The sequence below is a fragment of the Myotis brandtii genome, unplaced genomic scaffold (genome assembly GCF_000412655.1).
Source record: "Myotis brandtii unplaced genomic scaffold, ASM41265v1 scaffold120, whole genome shotgun sequence".
In the NCBI taxonomy this organism is placed as follows: Eukaryota; Metazoa; Chordata; class Mammalia; order Chiroptera; family Vespertilionidae; genus Myotis; species Myotis brandtii.
The window spans coordinates 69,418-83,711 of record NW_005354174.1 but is presented as its reverse complement, the minus strand read 5'-3'; the positions used below and the strand labels follow the sequence as shown (position 1 = coordinate 83,711).

The 14,294-nt window shown below is 47.0% G+C and overlaps 1 protein-coding gene across 7 annotated transcripts in view; it reads right to left on the bottom strand.

Moving 5' to 3' along the window:
* Positions 1-14,294, bottom strand: part of HNF1B (HNF1 homeobox B) — a 52,655-nt gene that overhangs the window by 35,806 nt on the left and 2,555 nt on the right. For 3 of the 7 annotated variants that reach the window (XM_005858515.2, XM_005858519.2, XM_014531292.1), the window contains exons 2-4: positions 11,953-12,152; positions 6,404-6,668; positions 4,668-4,903 (exon numbers count right to left, since the gene is read on the bottom strand). In XM_005858515.2, the coding sequence (XP_005858577.1) occupies positions 4,668-4,903; positions 6,404-6,668; positions 11,953-12,152 (701 nt within the window). Of the gene's footprint in view, positions 1-4,667; positions 4,904-6,403; positions 6,669-11,952; positions 12,153-12,603; positions 12,636-14,294 lie in introns of those variants that run through there. The other 4 variants (XM_005858517.2, XM_014531303.1, XM_005858516.2 and 1 more) reach the window with 2 other exon arrangements.

The window sequence follows — 14,294 nt, the reverse complement described above, 5'->3', positions numbered from 1 at the left end:
GGGGGGGGGGGGGGGGCTGTGTAGCAGTAAACTAGCCAGATTGAGAGACCCCCACCCTAACCCCACCTCCTTGGCCATGCTCTCCCAAAGCCTCTTTGTCATTAAGGGGGGAGCAGTGAGAAAGTGGGAGAAGGGACTGTGTGGGGAGTGTGTGTGTGTTGGTTTTCGTGACTGAAAAGTTCTTAGCACCTGTATAAAGCAGAGAGATGGACAGGGCCTGACAACTCAAAACCTGTCTCTGCCACTTCCTAACTATATAAACTTGGGCAAATCACTTAGATTCTAAACATCTTACCTTCCTTGGTTGTAAAATGGGGATAAGGACACAGATGGTTTCAACCCATCAAGGTTGTTGTCGAAGATGCTGCATGTATGTAGGTGCTCAGCCCAGAGCCTGGTGCCCAAAAAGTACTCCATCAACACTAGCTGTTATGATGATTCACTTTCGTTACAACCCTGCCACTGGGCACTTGTGAGATTTCCTTGGGTCCTGTGGACTTCGGCATCAAGGAAAACGATAGCAACCATACAGACATCCTAGCCCAGAGTTAGGTTTGTCTGGGACCCAGGGTTAGAGTCCTACCGATGAGTTGGGAGATGTGAAAGGGGATGGGGAGGAGGCAGGATGCTCTGGTTTTCAAGCTCTGATCTGACCATCGGGACAATCAAGCCCACTGGGCTTGGAGAGAGGAATAGAGTACAGAGGGAGGGAGGAGTAAGCAGCCACAAAAATGAACATCTCCTCTTAGTGAAGACGCATGGGCCAGGGTAGCTGAAAGTTATCCTGGAAGGGCTTCTGCTCAGCCCTGTGCCTCCCTTTCTTTCCAGGAGAGTGAGCCCTGATCTCCATCTGGAAAGGTGACATAAGAATGAAGACAGTGTGTGTGGGGGGCGGGGGGAGGGGTGAATGAAGGCTGATGAAGACCTGCCCTTCCCTTGCTGTCGCAAGGCAGCGGGGTGAGTCTGCTGAGGGTGGTGGGGTGAGTCTGCTGAGGGTGGTGGAGTGAGTTTGCTGAAGGTGGCCAGGTGAGTCTGCTGCAGACTGGAGCAAAGGGTACAGCAAGCAAGGCCACCACAGATCACGCAGCCAGATCCCATGGCTTGGTCCAAGGCTAGCCCAGCTTCCATCCCGTGCCAACTTCCTCCTCCTCCTCAAGCCGATCAATACAAGCACCAGTCTCCAACCAGTCCTTTTCCTTGCCGCAGCCCTGCTCTCTGACCTTTTGGGGGCCTTTCTCTTGATTCCACTCCAGAATGGAGGTAGGGGCCATCACTCCGGGCCCGCTCAATGGCCTCAGAATGGGCTGTCATGGGGCCTATAACCAGGGACAGCTCCTGCTGGCAAGAGTTGGGATGGGGGTTGGGGGTGCAGATAAAGGCTTTCCAGGCTGAAGATAAATGGCCGCCTGCAGCCTGCTACAGTAACTTCAGGCCCCCAAGAAGAGCAAACAAAGGGTGCCCCTGTGACACTCCCTGGAAAGATGAAGGCCCATCAGCGGCAGCCAGGCTGGTTCAAAGCCCCAACTTAATTGTCAATTAAGCATGCATAAGGGACACAAAGCCATGACAACCGGGGACTGCATGCTGATGTGTGATTGTAAAGCCGGGAGGGGCTACGCTGAAAACAGCTGATTCTGCTGACAGTGTGTTTGTAGGGCACCTTGTAACCAATCAGCCGCTGACAGAGGCAAAGTGCTCCTCCTGCCACTCCTATTGTGCAGGACATTCCAGGACCAGGGTCACCCCGTGGTCATCGTGGGCAAATGGGCCACAACGCGCTAAGCGTGGCTGGGAGGGAAGGGGCTCAGTTAGCGGAGGGATGCCCTCCTTTCCAGGAAGAGGCTTTAAGGGAAAGATTTGTCTCTAAGGTGCCTCCAGTCCTCCTGGCTCAGATGCTGGTGTTTGGAGAGGAAGGAGGGAGGAGATGTGGGTTGGGGGGGGGGGGGGGCTGGGGCCTTGTCTTCACAGCTCAGCCTTAGAGGTTGCTAGTGCTGACGCTGGATGCTGGTTTCTCCTCAGCCACCACAGAGCAGTTTGTATTCTGCACCCAGTTACAGTTTGGACCTGGTTAGAGACCAAGAGACCTTACCTTGGTCGTGGGGACTGTGATGGGAAGGAAATACATGGGGCTCTGCGGACCAAAGCCTTCCCTGAGCACTGGGCTACAGCCTGCTGTCTGCCTGGCCCCAGGTGCTTTCCCGAGGAGCCCGTCACAGCTCATGTGCCACCCGCCCCAGCAGCCTGAGAGTGGGCCACTGGAACTGATCCCCACTTCCTGCACCCCAGGCACCAGCCCAGGCCCCGGACACATCTCACTGCCTCTCAGCAATAAGGCCCCAGTGTGTGAAATTTAAAAGGAAGTAGCTTTCTGCTGCCTATGATTTTCCCCCCACTGTTTAGTCGTCTGTAATGATAATGACAATGACAGTAGTTATGGTTTATTGGGAAAGATAGTATCCATACATTTTCTCATTTAACCTGCACAAGGACCCTAGGAGGTAGGTACTATCTCTCCATTTTACAGACAGTAAAGTCAGGCTCAAAGAAGTTATGTGAACTGGCCACGCTGTAGTTATGGGAATTAACCTGGTTGATTAGAACCAGGATTTAAAACCAAGTCCAGAGAATCCAGTCCCCGGGTGTGGACAAGGACTAGCTTGATCAACCCTCAGTGAAAATTAAGGCAGAGGGAAAGGCAGACTGTACAAGAGAACAGCATCCCACGGTTCTGGCTCTACAAATAGCAGTCTGTCCCTAGAAAGATGCACGAACCCCCAAAGATGACCTCAATTCCAAGCTAGTTCTGGGGGACTCCACGCTGGCATGATGCCTTCCAACTAGATAATAAGCTCACAAGGGCAGGCACATGTGGCTTCCTCATCACTAGCATGGTGTTGGGACTTGGTACGTGCTCAGAGCACACCTGTGCTGTGGAAAACACGGCATGGGCATCAGCAGCCTCAGTTTCCTTCTTCAACGTCCCTCCCAGTTCTAATATCCCATGATTCTTTAAAAGGCCAAGACTTCTGGGGACCCCAGAAAATCCACTTCAGTAGGATGCACCTTCTCAGACTGACCAGAGAGAGGGGTGTCCAGGCCCTGCCCAGCCTCCAGGACCTGCTGCCATCCCTCCAGCCCAGCTCCCTGGGCCTCCTGTCAGAATACAGAACGCCTAAGCTAACGACTCCGTGGTGACCTCACCACAACCCCAGCTTGTCAGAAAGCTGCTGGGCCTTTGTTTGGCTTGCAGGCTCCCTGACTTTGGTGTGGAGATCACAAGTCCCAGAACAATAGCCATTGTCTTCTCAATAATGCCCCTTGCCCCAGCCACGCCCCCCGCAGCTCCCAGCTCCAGCTCCATGGATCACTGCGGACAGCAAGTGCTCTAGTGCTGCTTGGTGCCGGCCACAAGCCATTTGCCCCTGTCCTCTGAACCCTGCTTTGAATGCCCATAAAGGGGCTAAGTTACTCTTCAATCAGGCCAGTGTTGGTCTGGGGGTTTCACTGCCTCTCCAGAGTAACCAATCTTTCTCCCCATGTGGCTGAGCCCTTCCTTCTGTGGGATCTGGGTCCAGAGAAGTTCTGAGCCCTGGCCTGGGCTTTACACTGGACAGTTGCCGGCTCCCAGAGACCCCTAAGGAGGTCATGCTATGGGAGGGTACAGTATGAAACAAATGCTTGGATACCACCCAGCTGGTTGCTCTGGGCCTGCACGTCTCCCCCCCCCCCCCCACACACACACACAACACTTAGGTCAGCTCCAGATCTCCAGCCTCTCCCAGCAGAAGGGCAACCAGCAGGCAAGGAGAGGAATAGGCTTCAGAACCACTCCCAGGTTAGAAATGGAGCCTGGCTCTCCTTTCACAAGTCCTATCCCAGAGCAGGCAGGGGACCATCACACACTTTGTCTATACAACCATCAAACCAGCCTCAATAAGCACACCCATCCCAGGAAGCCAGCCTTCCTGCAGGAACGAAGCCCCAGGGGGAAATACTCACCCCAGCCTATGCCTGATGCAACACTCAGCATATAGGGGTGCCTTCCCACAATGAGGATGTGGGATTCCATCCTGACAAGCCCATACCCCACAGCACAGGCATCCTAACCCGGGCCAGGGCCTGGCACACAGACACACATAGTAGGAACTCAGTTGGTTTTTGCCAACTCATCACTGCAAATATTTCAAGTGACTCCACCCTAACTCTGGCAGAACACAGAACCCACAAGCAGAGGCTGCCCATAGAGTGGCCTTTCCCCAGAGGTCCCTGGGCTCCTCTTGCTGGAGCTGGACAGAGCCCTGACAGGCTATGGACAGGCAACCTTTCTGCCTGCGGTTTGCACCTAGCACACCAATAAGGTAGGCTTCTCGGTCCAATCTGATGGCGGAACTGACCTGCTGAGTCATCAGCCACAGAGGAAGAGGAAAGGGGACCAGAGAAGAATGGGGCAAAGGGCTCTCTGGAGGCTGACCAAGGACTCAGAGGAATCCTGACCACAGCCACACACTCTTCACAAGAATATTCTGGCAACAGCAGAGGGCCATCCCAAAGCATTGTTGGACCATCCCAAAGCATTTTTTCCTCTGAAAAATCTTGAGCCAGTTGAGACCCTGGGGAGAAGCAGACCAGTTGGATGGCCAAGGCCGTAGGGTCCAGGGCGTGCCTACCTGACAGCTTGTTGGGAGGAGAGGCACTGGGCTGGTGGTGGGGGGAGCCGTGGGAGAGCAGGGGGTTCAGGCTGTGCGTCTGGTTGGAGCTGTAGGCATCCATGGCCAGCTTCTGCCGGAATGCTTCCTCTTTCCTGCGGTTTGCAAACCAGTTGTAGACACGGACTTCAGTGACCAGGTTGGAGCCCAGGCCGTGGGCTTTGGAGGGGGAGACGCCTCGCTGCAAACATTCTGCCCTGAGAATGGATAGAGGGGAGATGGTGAGCGAGGGTGGCCAGGGGCGGCTGGCTCTGCTTGGCCCCAAACACGTAACCCCAATGGTTTTGGTTAGGAGTGTGAAGAGGCCAAGGAGAGAGCAGAAGCCTGGGAAAAAACCTGCCCAGAGAAAAAGTTGCCCATGTAGCTCTCTGCTGAGATGGCTAGAACGGGCTGAACACAGGTACCAAACAAGCTCTGTTGCCTGGAAGCCAGGGCTTAGCCTCTGATGAGGCTCCAGAAAGAAGAGAAGAGAGCAAGATGTGGACAGGCAACAAAGCTAAGTGGGTTTCTTGACCCCTCCTCATATTGCTACTCTTCCCGCCCTACAAAAGGCGGAGTCCTTCACTGGCTATCTGAGTCCCTTCATAGCACTCTAAAGGAATTCTGGTCTTTTGGGGTTTGGACACCCCAAACGAGTGCCAAGGAAGCCAGACCCCTTATTTTCACTACAGGAGTTCTCCCCAAAGAGCAGGTTTGAGAGAGATTCTTAGACATCACTGGATGCTGTCAGGGGGACAGAGCACAGCCTGAGGACTCTGTGACATGCATAGCTGACCGCTCTGCCTTCCTATTTTCTGGCCTGACCTCCCTCGCCACATCCTTCCACCATTAGAGCCAGTCCAGCCAAAGACAGAGAGAGCCCAGAGCCAAGAACAGAATGTTTAAAAAGTCACTGTTGGATGCCTGGCCAGTGTTGCTCAGTGGTTGAGCGTCAACCTATGAAACAGGAGGCCGAAGTCTGATTCCTGGTCAGGGTTGTGGGCCTGATCCCCATTGGGAGCATGCAAGAGGCAGCCAACCAATGATACTCTCATCATTGATGTTTCTATCTATCTCTCCCTCTCCCTTCCTTTCTCTTTCAAAGTCACCACTGGAGTCAGGGAGGAGGGAGGCAGGAATGAAACAAAAAGATATCTCAAGGATATCTAATAGTTTTCTTTAAAATTACACGTAGTTGTTAAGATACAAAAAGAACTCTAAGCAGTATGGGTACAGTGCACTGAACAGATCCAAGTTTCCTTTGGGACCAATGGATTTACAACAGGTTGAGGACAGAGCCAGTCTGGGACTCCTGGATAGTTTTTCCCTGGTCTATACGAAGGTCAGACACAAGAGTCCCATTTCGCTGGCATCATATTTTAGACCAGCACTCTCCAGACTATCCTCCCTGGAATAACAGTTCACAAAGGGAGTCCCCAGGAGAAAAGACTCCATGGTTCACAACCAATTCAACAACGCTAAGTGGGTTTCTTGACTACAGGACCTTTATGACTCCCTACGAAGAAGTATGCATATGCTATTCCTCAAATTTATTTATTAGGGACTCGAAATTACAGTTCCGTGGAACGTGCTTTGGGAGACCCTAGTTGAGCCACATGTATCTGGGTAACCAGTGTCTCAATATCTCAGTTCCCAGGGAATGGATCTCAGGTCCGTGCGTTTGCCCGCCGGCTCGAGGGAGCTTCCGGTGGTGTTACCTGTTGCACTCCTCCACTAAGGCCTCCCTCTCTTCCTTGCTGGGGTTCTTTTGCCGATCGTAGGCCTGGTACAAGATTTGCTGGGATGCGGGCCCCCATTTGAACCGGTTGCGACGCATCTTCTTGTTGGGGGGCTCAGAGCAGGCATCATCGGACTGCCCAGGCCCCTGGCTCTGTTGGCTGAACTCTGGAAAGAGAAACAGCAGCTGATCCTGACTGCTTTTGTCTGTGATATTTCCAGAACTCTGGACTGTCTGGTTGAATTCTGAAAAAAGAGAAAGGAGTAGATTTGATAGGGTCTACAGCCTTCACTTGGCAGACAGACAGACGAACAAAAACATTTTTATTCCTCTCCCCTAAGCCTTGCGGCCTGCCATTACTGTAAGCGAGGATACAAAGGGGAGGCTCCGGATAGGCCCCTCATGGCCCACCTCAGTTCATGCCACCAAAGCCACCCCTTTCCTTTCTTTGAAGGAGCTCAAAGGTGGTCAAGCATTGTTTTATAAGAGCAATTTATTATTACTTTTTCCCGTTGGTTCACTGGCCTCAGACATGAAGCAACCCTCTGTATCCTGAACTCTTGTATCTTGATGTCAAGGGGATGAACTCAACCAAGTCTCAGGTCTAGGGGGAAACTGCTCAAAGTTAGACAAATAGCTCTCCCCACCACTCCTCTCTCCTCATATGCCCTCGGCATCTACATTATGATATTATGCTCTTAGGAAAACCTCAAACCTCAAACTTTTGACCACAGCTTCAAAATAAACATAACAAAAGCTTCGTATTGGAAAGAGAAAAGTTCTTTAAGTATTAGATCACTTCAAAGGCAATGGGGTGTGTGCGTGGGGGGGGGTGTACACCTAGGGGTCTATTTATGAGGGAAAGGTCTTACAGACCCATCCACACGTTTGAAAGATGGCAAATGCAGAAGACAACAAACACAGGACTCTTCTAGGAATGGCATTAATGAGTTGGAGGAAGAGAAATGCAGATGGAATGATGCTCCCTGTCTGTCTAGGTCCCAGGATCCAGGCATATCATGACCCTCAACACATTTTGGTTGAAAGAATGAAAGAAAGATGGCAGCTTGCTCAGTGGTGATACCCTAGCCTTGTGGTTTAAGTGAGATTTGATATTTACTTATGGAAGGAGAGAGCTTGTTGTTCTCTTCCTTACATCTGCATGAAGCAGTGCTCATCGGGGTGACTGATTCCATTTTACAGATGAATAAGCATAGTGGCCAAGCACTCTGCTGAGCCAGGACACGTAACAGATTCATTTCTTAACTCCTGGTCCCCATGTTCTGGACCTTGATGTTTTTCTCTCTTGGTTCCTGAAGTCACACCCACGGCTCTCAGAGACAACTAGATCCAAAATCCTCAAGGTTCAAAGTCAGGCCACTACTTAATGCTTGAATCCCTTCTACCACACCCTACCAAGTGGTCCTCCATCTATACACCTCCAGCAAGGGGGAACTTAACCACACCAATCTAGGGATTAATTTCCACTTTGGTGCATCACAAGGAGCAGTGGGCCCCGAATGCCCCTGGATTCAGGATCCCAGCTGCAGGTGGTATTGGGCTCTGCTTAACTAACTGCTGACTGGCCAAGTCAATGAGCAGTCTCCCAGGCTGATGGACTGAACGCGTCACTGGGGCCTTTTATTTGGGTCCCACCCACTTTGACGATTCTCAGGCCATTTCGGGCTCTGTTTTCCCTGGTCCCCAATAATTCCTTGAGACACCTAGGAGAGTTTCTGCCCAATTTGCTGGCAGGAAGTCACTGACTCAATGGGTCAACGTAGAACCAGCCCCAGCCAAGTTACTTAAGTCCCTGGTCCCTCAGCTTCCCCATCTGTGGAATGGGACTGGGTGAAAACCTAAGGGGCTCTAAATATCTTAGAACAGCGGTTCTCAACCTGTGGGTCACGACCCCTTTGGCGGTCGAACGACCCTTTCACAGGGGTCACCTAAGACCATCCTGCATGTCAGATATTTACATTACAATTCATAACAGTAGCAGCATTACAGTTATGAAGAAGCAACGAAAATAATTTTATGGTTGGGTCACAACATGAGGAACTATATTTAAAGGGCCAGAAGGTTGAGAACCACTGTCTTAGAACATGTACCCCTAGTCAGGATGATGATGACGACCCCAATTCCTATGGAAGCTATACTTTTCAAAGTGCTTTCACACCTCCTATATAATTGGGTCTTCACAGCAGCAGTCTAAATACAGTCACTTTAGGGACGATCAGTCAGAGGGGCAGAGAGAAGGTCTCTGCTCAGTGGGGGTCTGCCTCAGTGTCTTCTCTCCTCTCTGTGGCCCTGTGGAATCACCATGAACAGCAGCCAAAGCCAGTAAGGCTAAGCCTAAGGACCCAGGATCAACTTGAGGTTCTTCACTTGATGTGAATGGATGTAATAACAGTTAACATTTATTGAACCCTTTCTATGGTGTTGAGCCAAGTTCTCTAAATGTGTCCCTTCATCTAATTCTCACAACCTCTCCCTGCAACAAGTATTGCTACCTCAATTTTATAGATGAAGAAAGTGAGGTTCAGGCTGATTAAATGACCCGCCCAAAGTCACATGGATGTGGGGCAGAAGCCAGGATGTGAACTCAACCTGTAGCCCGTAAGGCTCATAACCAGCAGCCTTTGCATCACTTCTCACTACAAACAAAACACAAATAATACACCTACAAAACCTTCAAATCTGACTCAGGTGGAGGTAACAAAACTGAATCCTGAGGTTTTGTCTGTGGTAGGTGTGAAACACATTCACAACCACCCTTGGCGTGGGGGCTGCCTGTCTGTCAGCTGTCCTTTGAGAAGGCAGCAGCCCGCATGGTGCTCAGAACTCAGGTTCAGCCAGGCTGACTTGCCTGAAGGTGCTCAATAACATCCAGGCTCTGTTTACTCAGAGCCTTGGCCCTAACCTCTCTCAATTTTTGAAGAACGAGATTCTCCTAGGTTCTCCAGCCACCACCAACTCTCCACTTCTTTCCAGAGTAATGGGGCAATAAGAAGAGAAAGAAAATGTTCACTGCTAATAGAAATAAATTTGAAGAAGTTGGGTGCAGTAAATTCTTTATAGGCTCAGAGGCTGGCATGGACAAGGAGATTCTACATGCATAGAAGGGCCCATGAATATTATCATTTATTATTTTTGGTTTTCAAGAGAAGTTGGGTGCAGTAAATTCTTTATAGGCTCAGAGGTGGCTTGGACAAGGAAATTCTACATGCATAGAAGGGCCCATGAATATTACCATTTATTATTTTTGGTTTTCAATAAAATTTGTAATCAAGTTATAGCTTTTTAAAATTATCCTACCTCCTTTCCTTCCTCCCACCCCATTCACACTGTCCCTCTTTTATTTATCTCACTTCCTAATTTTTATCCGTCAGACTTTGGTTCAAATGTCACCTCCTCCAGAAAGCCCTCCATGATGTCTCCAGCCAGTTTAGTAATTCCTCTGATGTCCCTTGTAATACCTTTATAATGACAGTCCCTTTAGAAAGCAGTTGTCATTATTTATTCAAACATTTCATCCCTTCATTAGGTTATAAGTCTCTGGAGAAAAGGCCCTGTGTATCCCACAGCCCAGCACAGTGCTTGGCACCTAATAGGAGCTCATATAATATTTTCAGGATAAAGAAATGTTTCTGAAGCTCTTAAGCTTTATGTCTCATTTGACTTTGAACAACAATTTAAAAACTCCTTTGCACCACTATCATAAATTTTTGTAAAATGTCGCTTTTCAAGTATCTTGAGAAATTTTCTAGGACTTCTTGTCTTTTTAGAAGCTCCCAGTTGGCCTCTTCTTTCTGAGGGAACTCCCATTGAACACAGGGAGGCAGCTCAAGCTGAAGATATTGCATGGGGCCTGGCTCCTGATAATGGACTTTCAGGAATTACAGAGTTGCTTCAGGTCAGAAACCCAAAATTTTCCCAAACTAGTCACCACGGATGATGGACCAACCCAGAGCCCCTTCCCCGACACAGCAAGGAGCTCTCACTTTACTGCTTCTAATCTATCCATTTAATGCTTCCAACAGAAGAGCAAATGACCACAATATAAGATGAATGTCTAAAAAACCTGTCCTTCCATCATGAAGGCCTTTCCAGCCCCCAGACATTGAGACAATAAATACTGAACCAATCACTCCGGAGCAGTGTATGACGGAAAACAAGAATGATTTTTAAAAGTGGCCGTCCAGCTAGAGGGGGATAAAACTAACCCAGAAAGTGATGGAAACTAATATCTTGACAAAGACAGAGAAACTCACAGCCCAGGGGACAGTGTGGGGAAGACTGAAAACTCATACAAAATTTTCCTAGGAAAAGGGTAAGATCAAAATAATTAAAGTATTGCTTTGGCCAGTGTGGCTCAGTTGGTTGAGCATTGTCCCATGCACCGAAACATCACTGGTTTGATTCCTGGTCAGGGCACATGCCCAGGTTGGGGGCTCAATACATGGTCATGCGGGAGGCAGCCAATTAATGTTTTTCACATTGATGTTTCTCTCTCTCTTCTTTCCTCTCTCTAAAATCAATAAAAACATATTTTAAAAAATAAGGTATAATGTAAAAGTATACTTTTCCTAAAATAAAAACAGTATGCTATTCATACTCTGGCCATCCAAATGAAGTTCAAACTTCCTTAGACTTCAAAACAAAAATCTCTCAGTATTATTGTGTGAAAGAAATCTTGGGACAGAGAGGAAATTTGGGAATGAGAATGACAAGAATTGATTGGTCAGAGTTCCAAAGGCAGACACTTCTACTGAGTCCTGCCTTAGTGAGAAGCAGCTTCTTCATTAGACAGGCTCACAAGCTGAGGTCCCCAAACGACCAATTTTAGTAAATGTGAGTAGCACCTTAAATTGCTTCAGAACTCAGTAACTACCCCCACCCACCAAAACAAAACAAAAACAAAAACAAAAATAAATGTGAGTAGCACCTTAAATTGCTTCAGAACTCAGAGTAACTACCCCCACACCCACCAAAAGAAAACAAAAACAAAAAAAAACAACAACAAAAAACATGATCAGGTTCTGAATGTATGTATATATAAATATTCTCTATTTTTAAAAATATTTTTCCAGAGGGGAGAGAAATAACAATAACAGTGATCAATATTATTGATTGAGTATGAAATGTCTTCCTTGGGAACTTTAATCTGTATCAAGGGGAGCTGCTTTGCTTACTTTGAGGATAATATTCCTCTGTTACCCTCTTGGTTTCAAAGAGAAAGATGTTGGAAGCAGGGGCCAAAAATTTCAAGGTAAATTGCACACACTGAAGGACTTGTCAAAACACCTGGCTGGGCAGTAAAGGAACCATGGAAGAAGAAAATGCCATAGCATAGGCTAATCCATCAAACAGCAACGAGGACGGCCAAATCCACCTGCTAGCTTCATTATATGTAGCAAGTGCTACGAAGGCTTTCTTGATGAGGTGAAAACTGAGGTATCCCACAGGGGTCAGAGTTAGGGCAAAGGTCACTACAGGTTGAGGCAGAAGCCGAATTAAAGCACTTACGTCGGAGGATCTCCCGCTGCTTTCGGACGTACCAGGTGTACAGGGCGGCGCGCTTCTGGGTCTTCATAGGAGTGCCCTTGTTGAGATGCTGTGAGAGGTGTGACTGGTTCAGACCCGTGACATCGACCACCTCCCTCTGGGGGATGTTGTGTTGCTGCATGTAGCCCTTGATCATCTTGGCAGCCCTCCAGGGGTCCTCACTAGACAGATAAACAAATGGTTAGGGTGCTGGTGGAAGATGTCTGGGGAGAAATATTCCCTTTCTATGGGTTTTACCTAAACTCTGTGCAAAACCCTGATCTTCACCTATTTCTTCACCTGTCCAAGCTACATCCTTGGGAAAGAGGTGAGGCCAAAATAGAACCTATATCGTACTATATGAGAGCTCCTATATAGTACACTCCATCCCTTTCTTCTGCGATTAGGAGGGGGAAGATGAAGACGACTTCCTGTCTTCAGGAATGGGGAAGCACGGCCAGCACTCGTTAGGCAGAAAGAAAAGATCCTATTTTATTTTGGTTTCCTTCATTTGCCAGGAATGTGAGAGACCTAAAAGACAAGAGCCCCATTAGAAAGTGGAGATGCCACTGGCTTGGGGCTGGGCAGACCGATCCTACCAGGATAGGGGGTAGCATCAGTTTCTCAACTTACCTAGACCTCTCCCACATTATTTTCCTTCTGAATGGTGTCTCAGTTTATTGTCTTATAAAATAGGAGTAAAACATATATGTCCACCTCCTGAGATGCAAGGAGGACTTCTTCGCCAGATAGTAAATGGTTTTCCAATTTTTTGAAAAGTTTTAAGAAGTAAAATAACGTTCTCCCTGGGACTGAAAAATCACTCCATTGAGGCAAACAGGTAAAGTTAAAAAATAAATTTCACCACAGCCACGCCTACCAAATAAAACCTAATGGGGACAAATAAATAATTTTGATTTCTGAATAAGATATTACCTATCCCCAATGCCTTGTTTTCCTGTATTCCTACGTTTCTGCCCTAACAGGGTAAGAATATCTGAAAGGCAAATTTTCTCCTAAATTCCAAGCTTCAAAATATAAGAACTTGCTTATATTTTTTATTTCTCATAAACAGTGAGAAATGGGGTGCAAAAGGCTTCTTTAAAACAATGAGTTGATGCCTTTGAATTTTATTTATTCAAAATAGTTTCAGTTTTGTCAATATCTTTTCTTGCTTGTTGAATAGGTGACTTAAAACTGAGATATCATTTAAAACAATTAAATAATGTACAGTATAGAAAAAAGTGTTAAAGAAGCAATATATCCACATACACTATTTAATGCAGCTACATATTTAATTTTAAAAAATCAACATCCCTTTACTGTACGTTGATATATATAGTAGCCTGATAGAACATGAAAAAAAATGAAAAGAAAAATTAGTTTCAGATAAAACAATAAAAAACGGTGTAAAGTAGAGATCAAAACAGATATGGTGTTGCAGATTAAATAACCAATTTGTTTCTAAATGGTGCCTATAATATGTCAAATAAAGTAAATTTTGTTTAATGAATTAAAAATCTAGTAATTAAATTGGTATCGTTTGTAAGCATTCGAACAGGTTATTTTAGCAGTTCTTTGATATTAAATTCGAGAGAACAGATGTTTTTGAGAAATGCATGCTTTTAAGATTAAATATAAGTTAATGAATTTCTCAAAAATTAAAAAGGTTGCTTCCAACTAATACAACATAATAAAGTAACAACAAGGACAAAAAGAAATGAGAAAATGCAAGTACAGTTTCAAACATGGAGAATTCACCTCCAGTACGAGAAAAAGAATGTAACATTTTGGACATACGTGTATCAGAGATAATTTTAAAGCTTATTTCTGTTGAGTATTTCCACAGATATTTTTGGGGTAGAAAAACACTTTCAGCAGATAGGAATAATAATGGCCAAAGTTAGAAAAAGCATTTGCTTCCGTTAATATCGCTTTAACAGATTCTTTGGTTATTGTTGTTTTGCTTAAATTTCTTTACCTGTGTTAACTTTGTGTGTCTAAGAAACCTAGCGAAAGAGTGTAATGTTCTAAGATCTAAAGGTTCTGTGGAAAGAGTCAATGAGCTCAACAACTGGGAAGGTTTAAAAAAACAAAAGCCCATGAAAACCCCATGAACTGCAGCAAACCTGTAAGCCGCACCGAAGGACTAGAGTCGGGGGTAAGATGGCGTAGTTACACCTTTACAGCTTTCTGCCCCCGGGATTTACAGATATTCACTGGGAAGAGCTCGGAGAACTGGTTCCTTTTTTAAAATTTGGAAATATTCCGGGTTCCTGCGCCCGGTAAGTCCACGGCTCCGGAGAAGCGCGCGCGGCCATTGT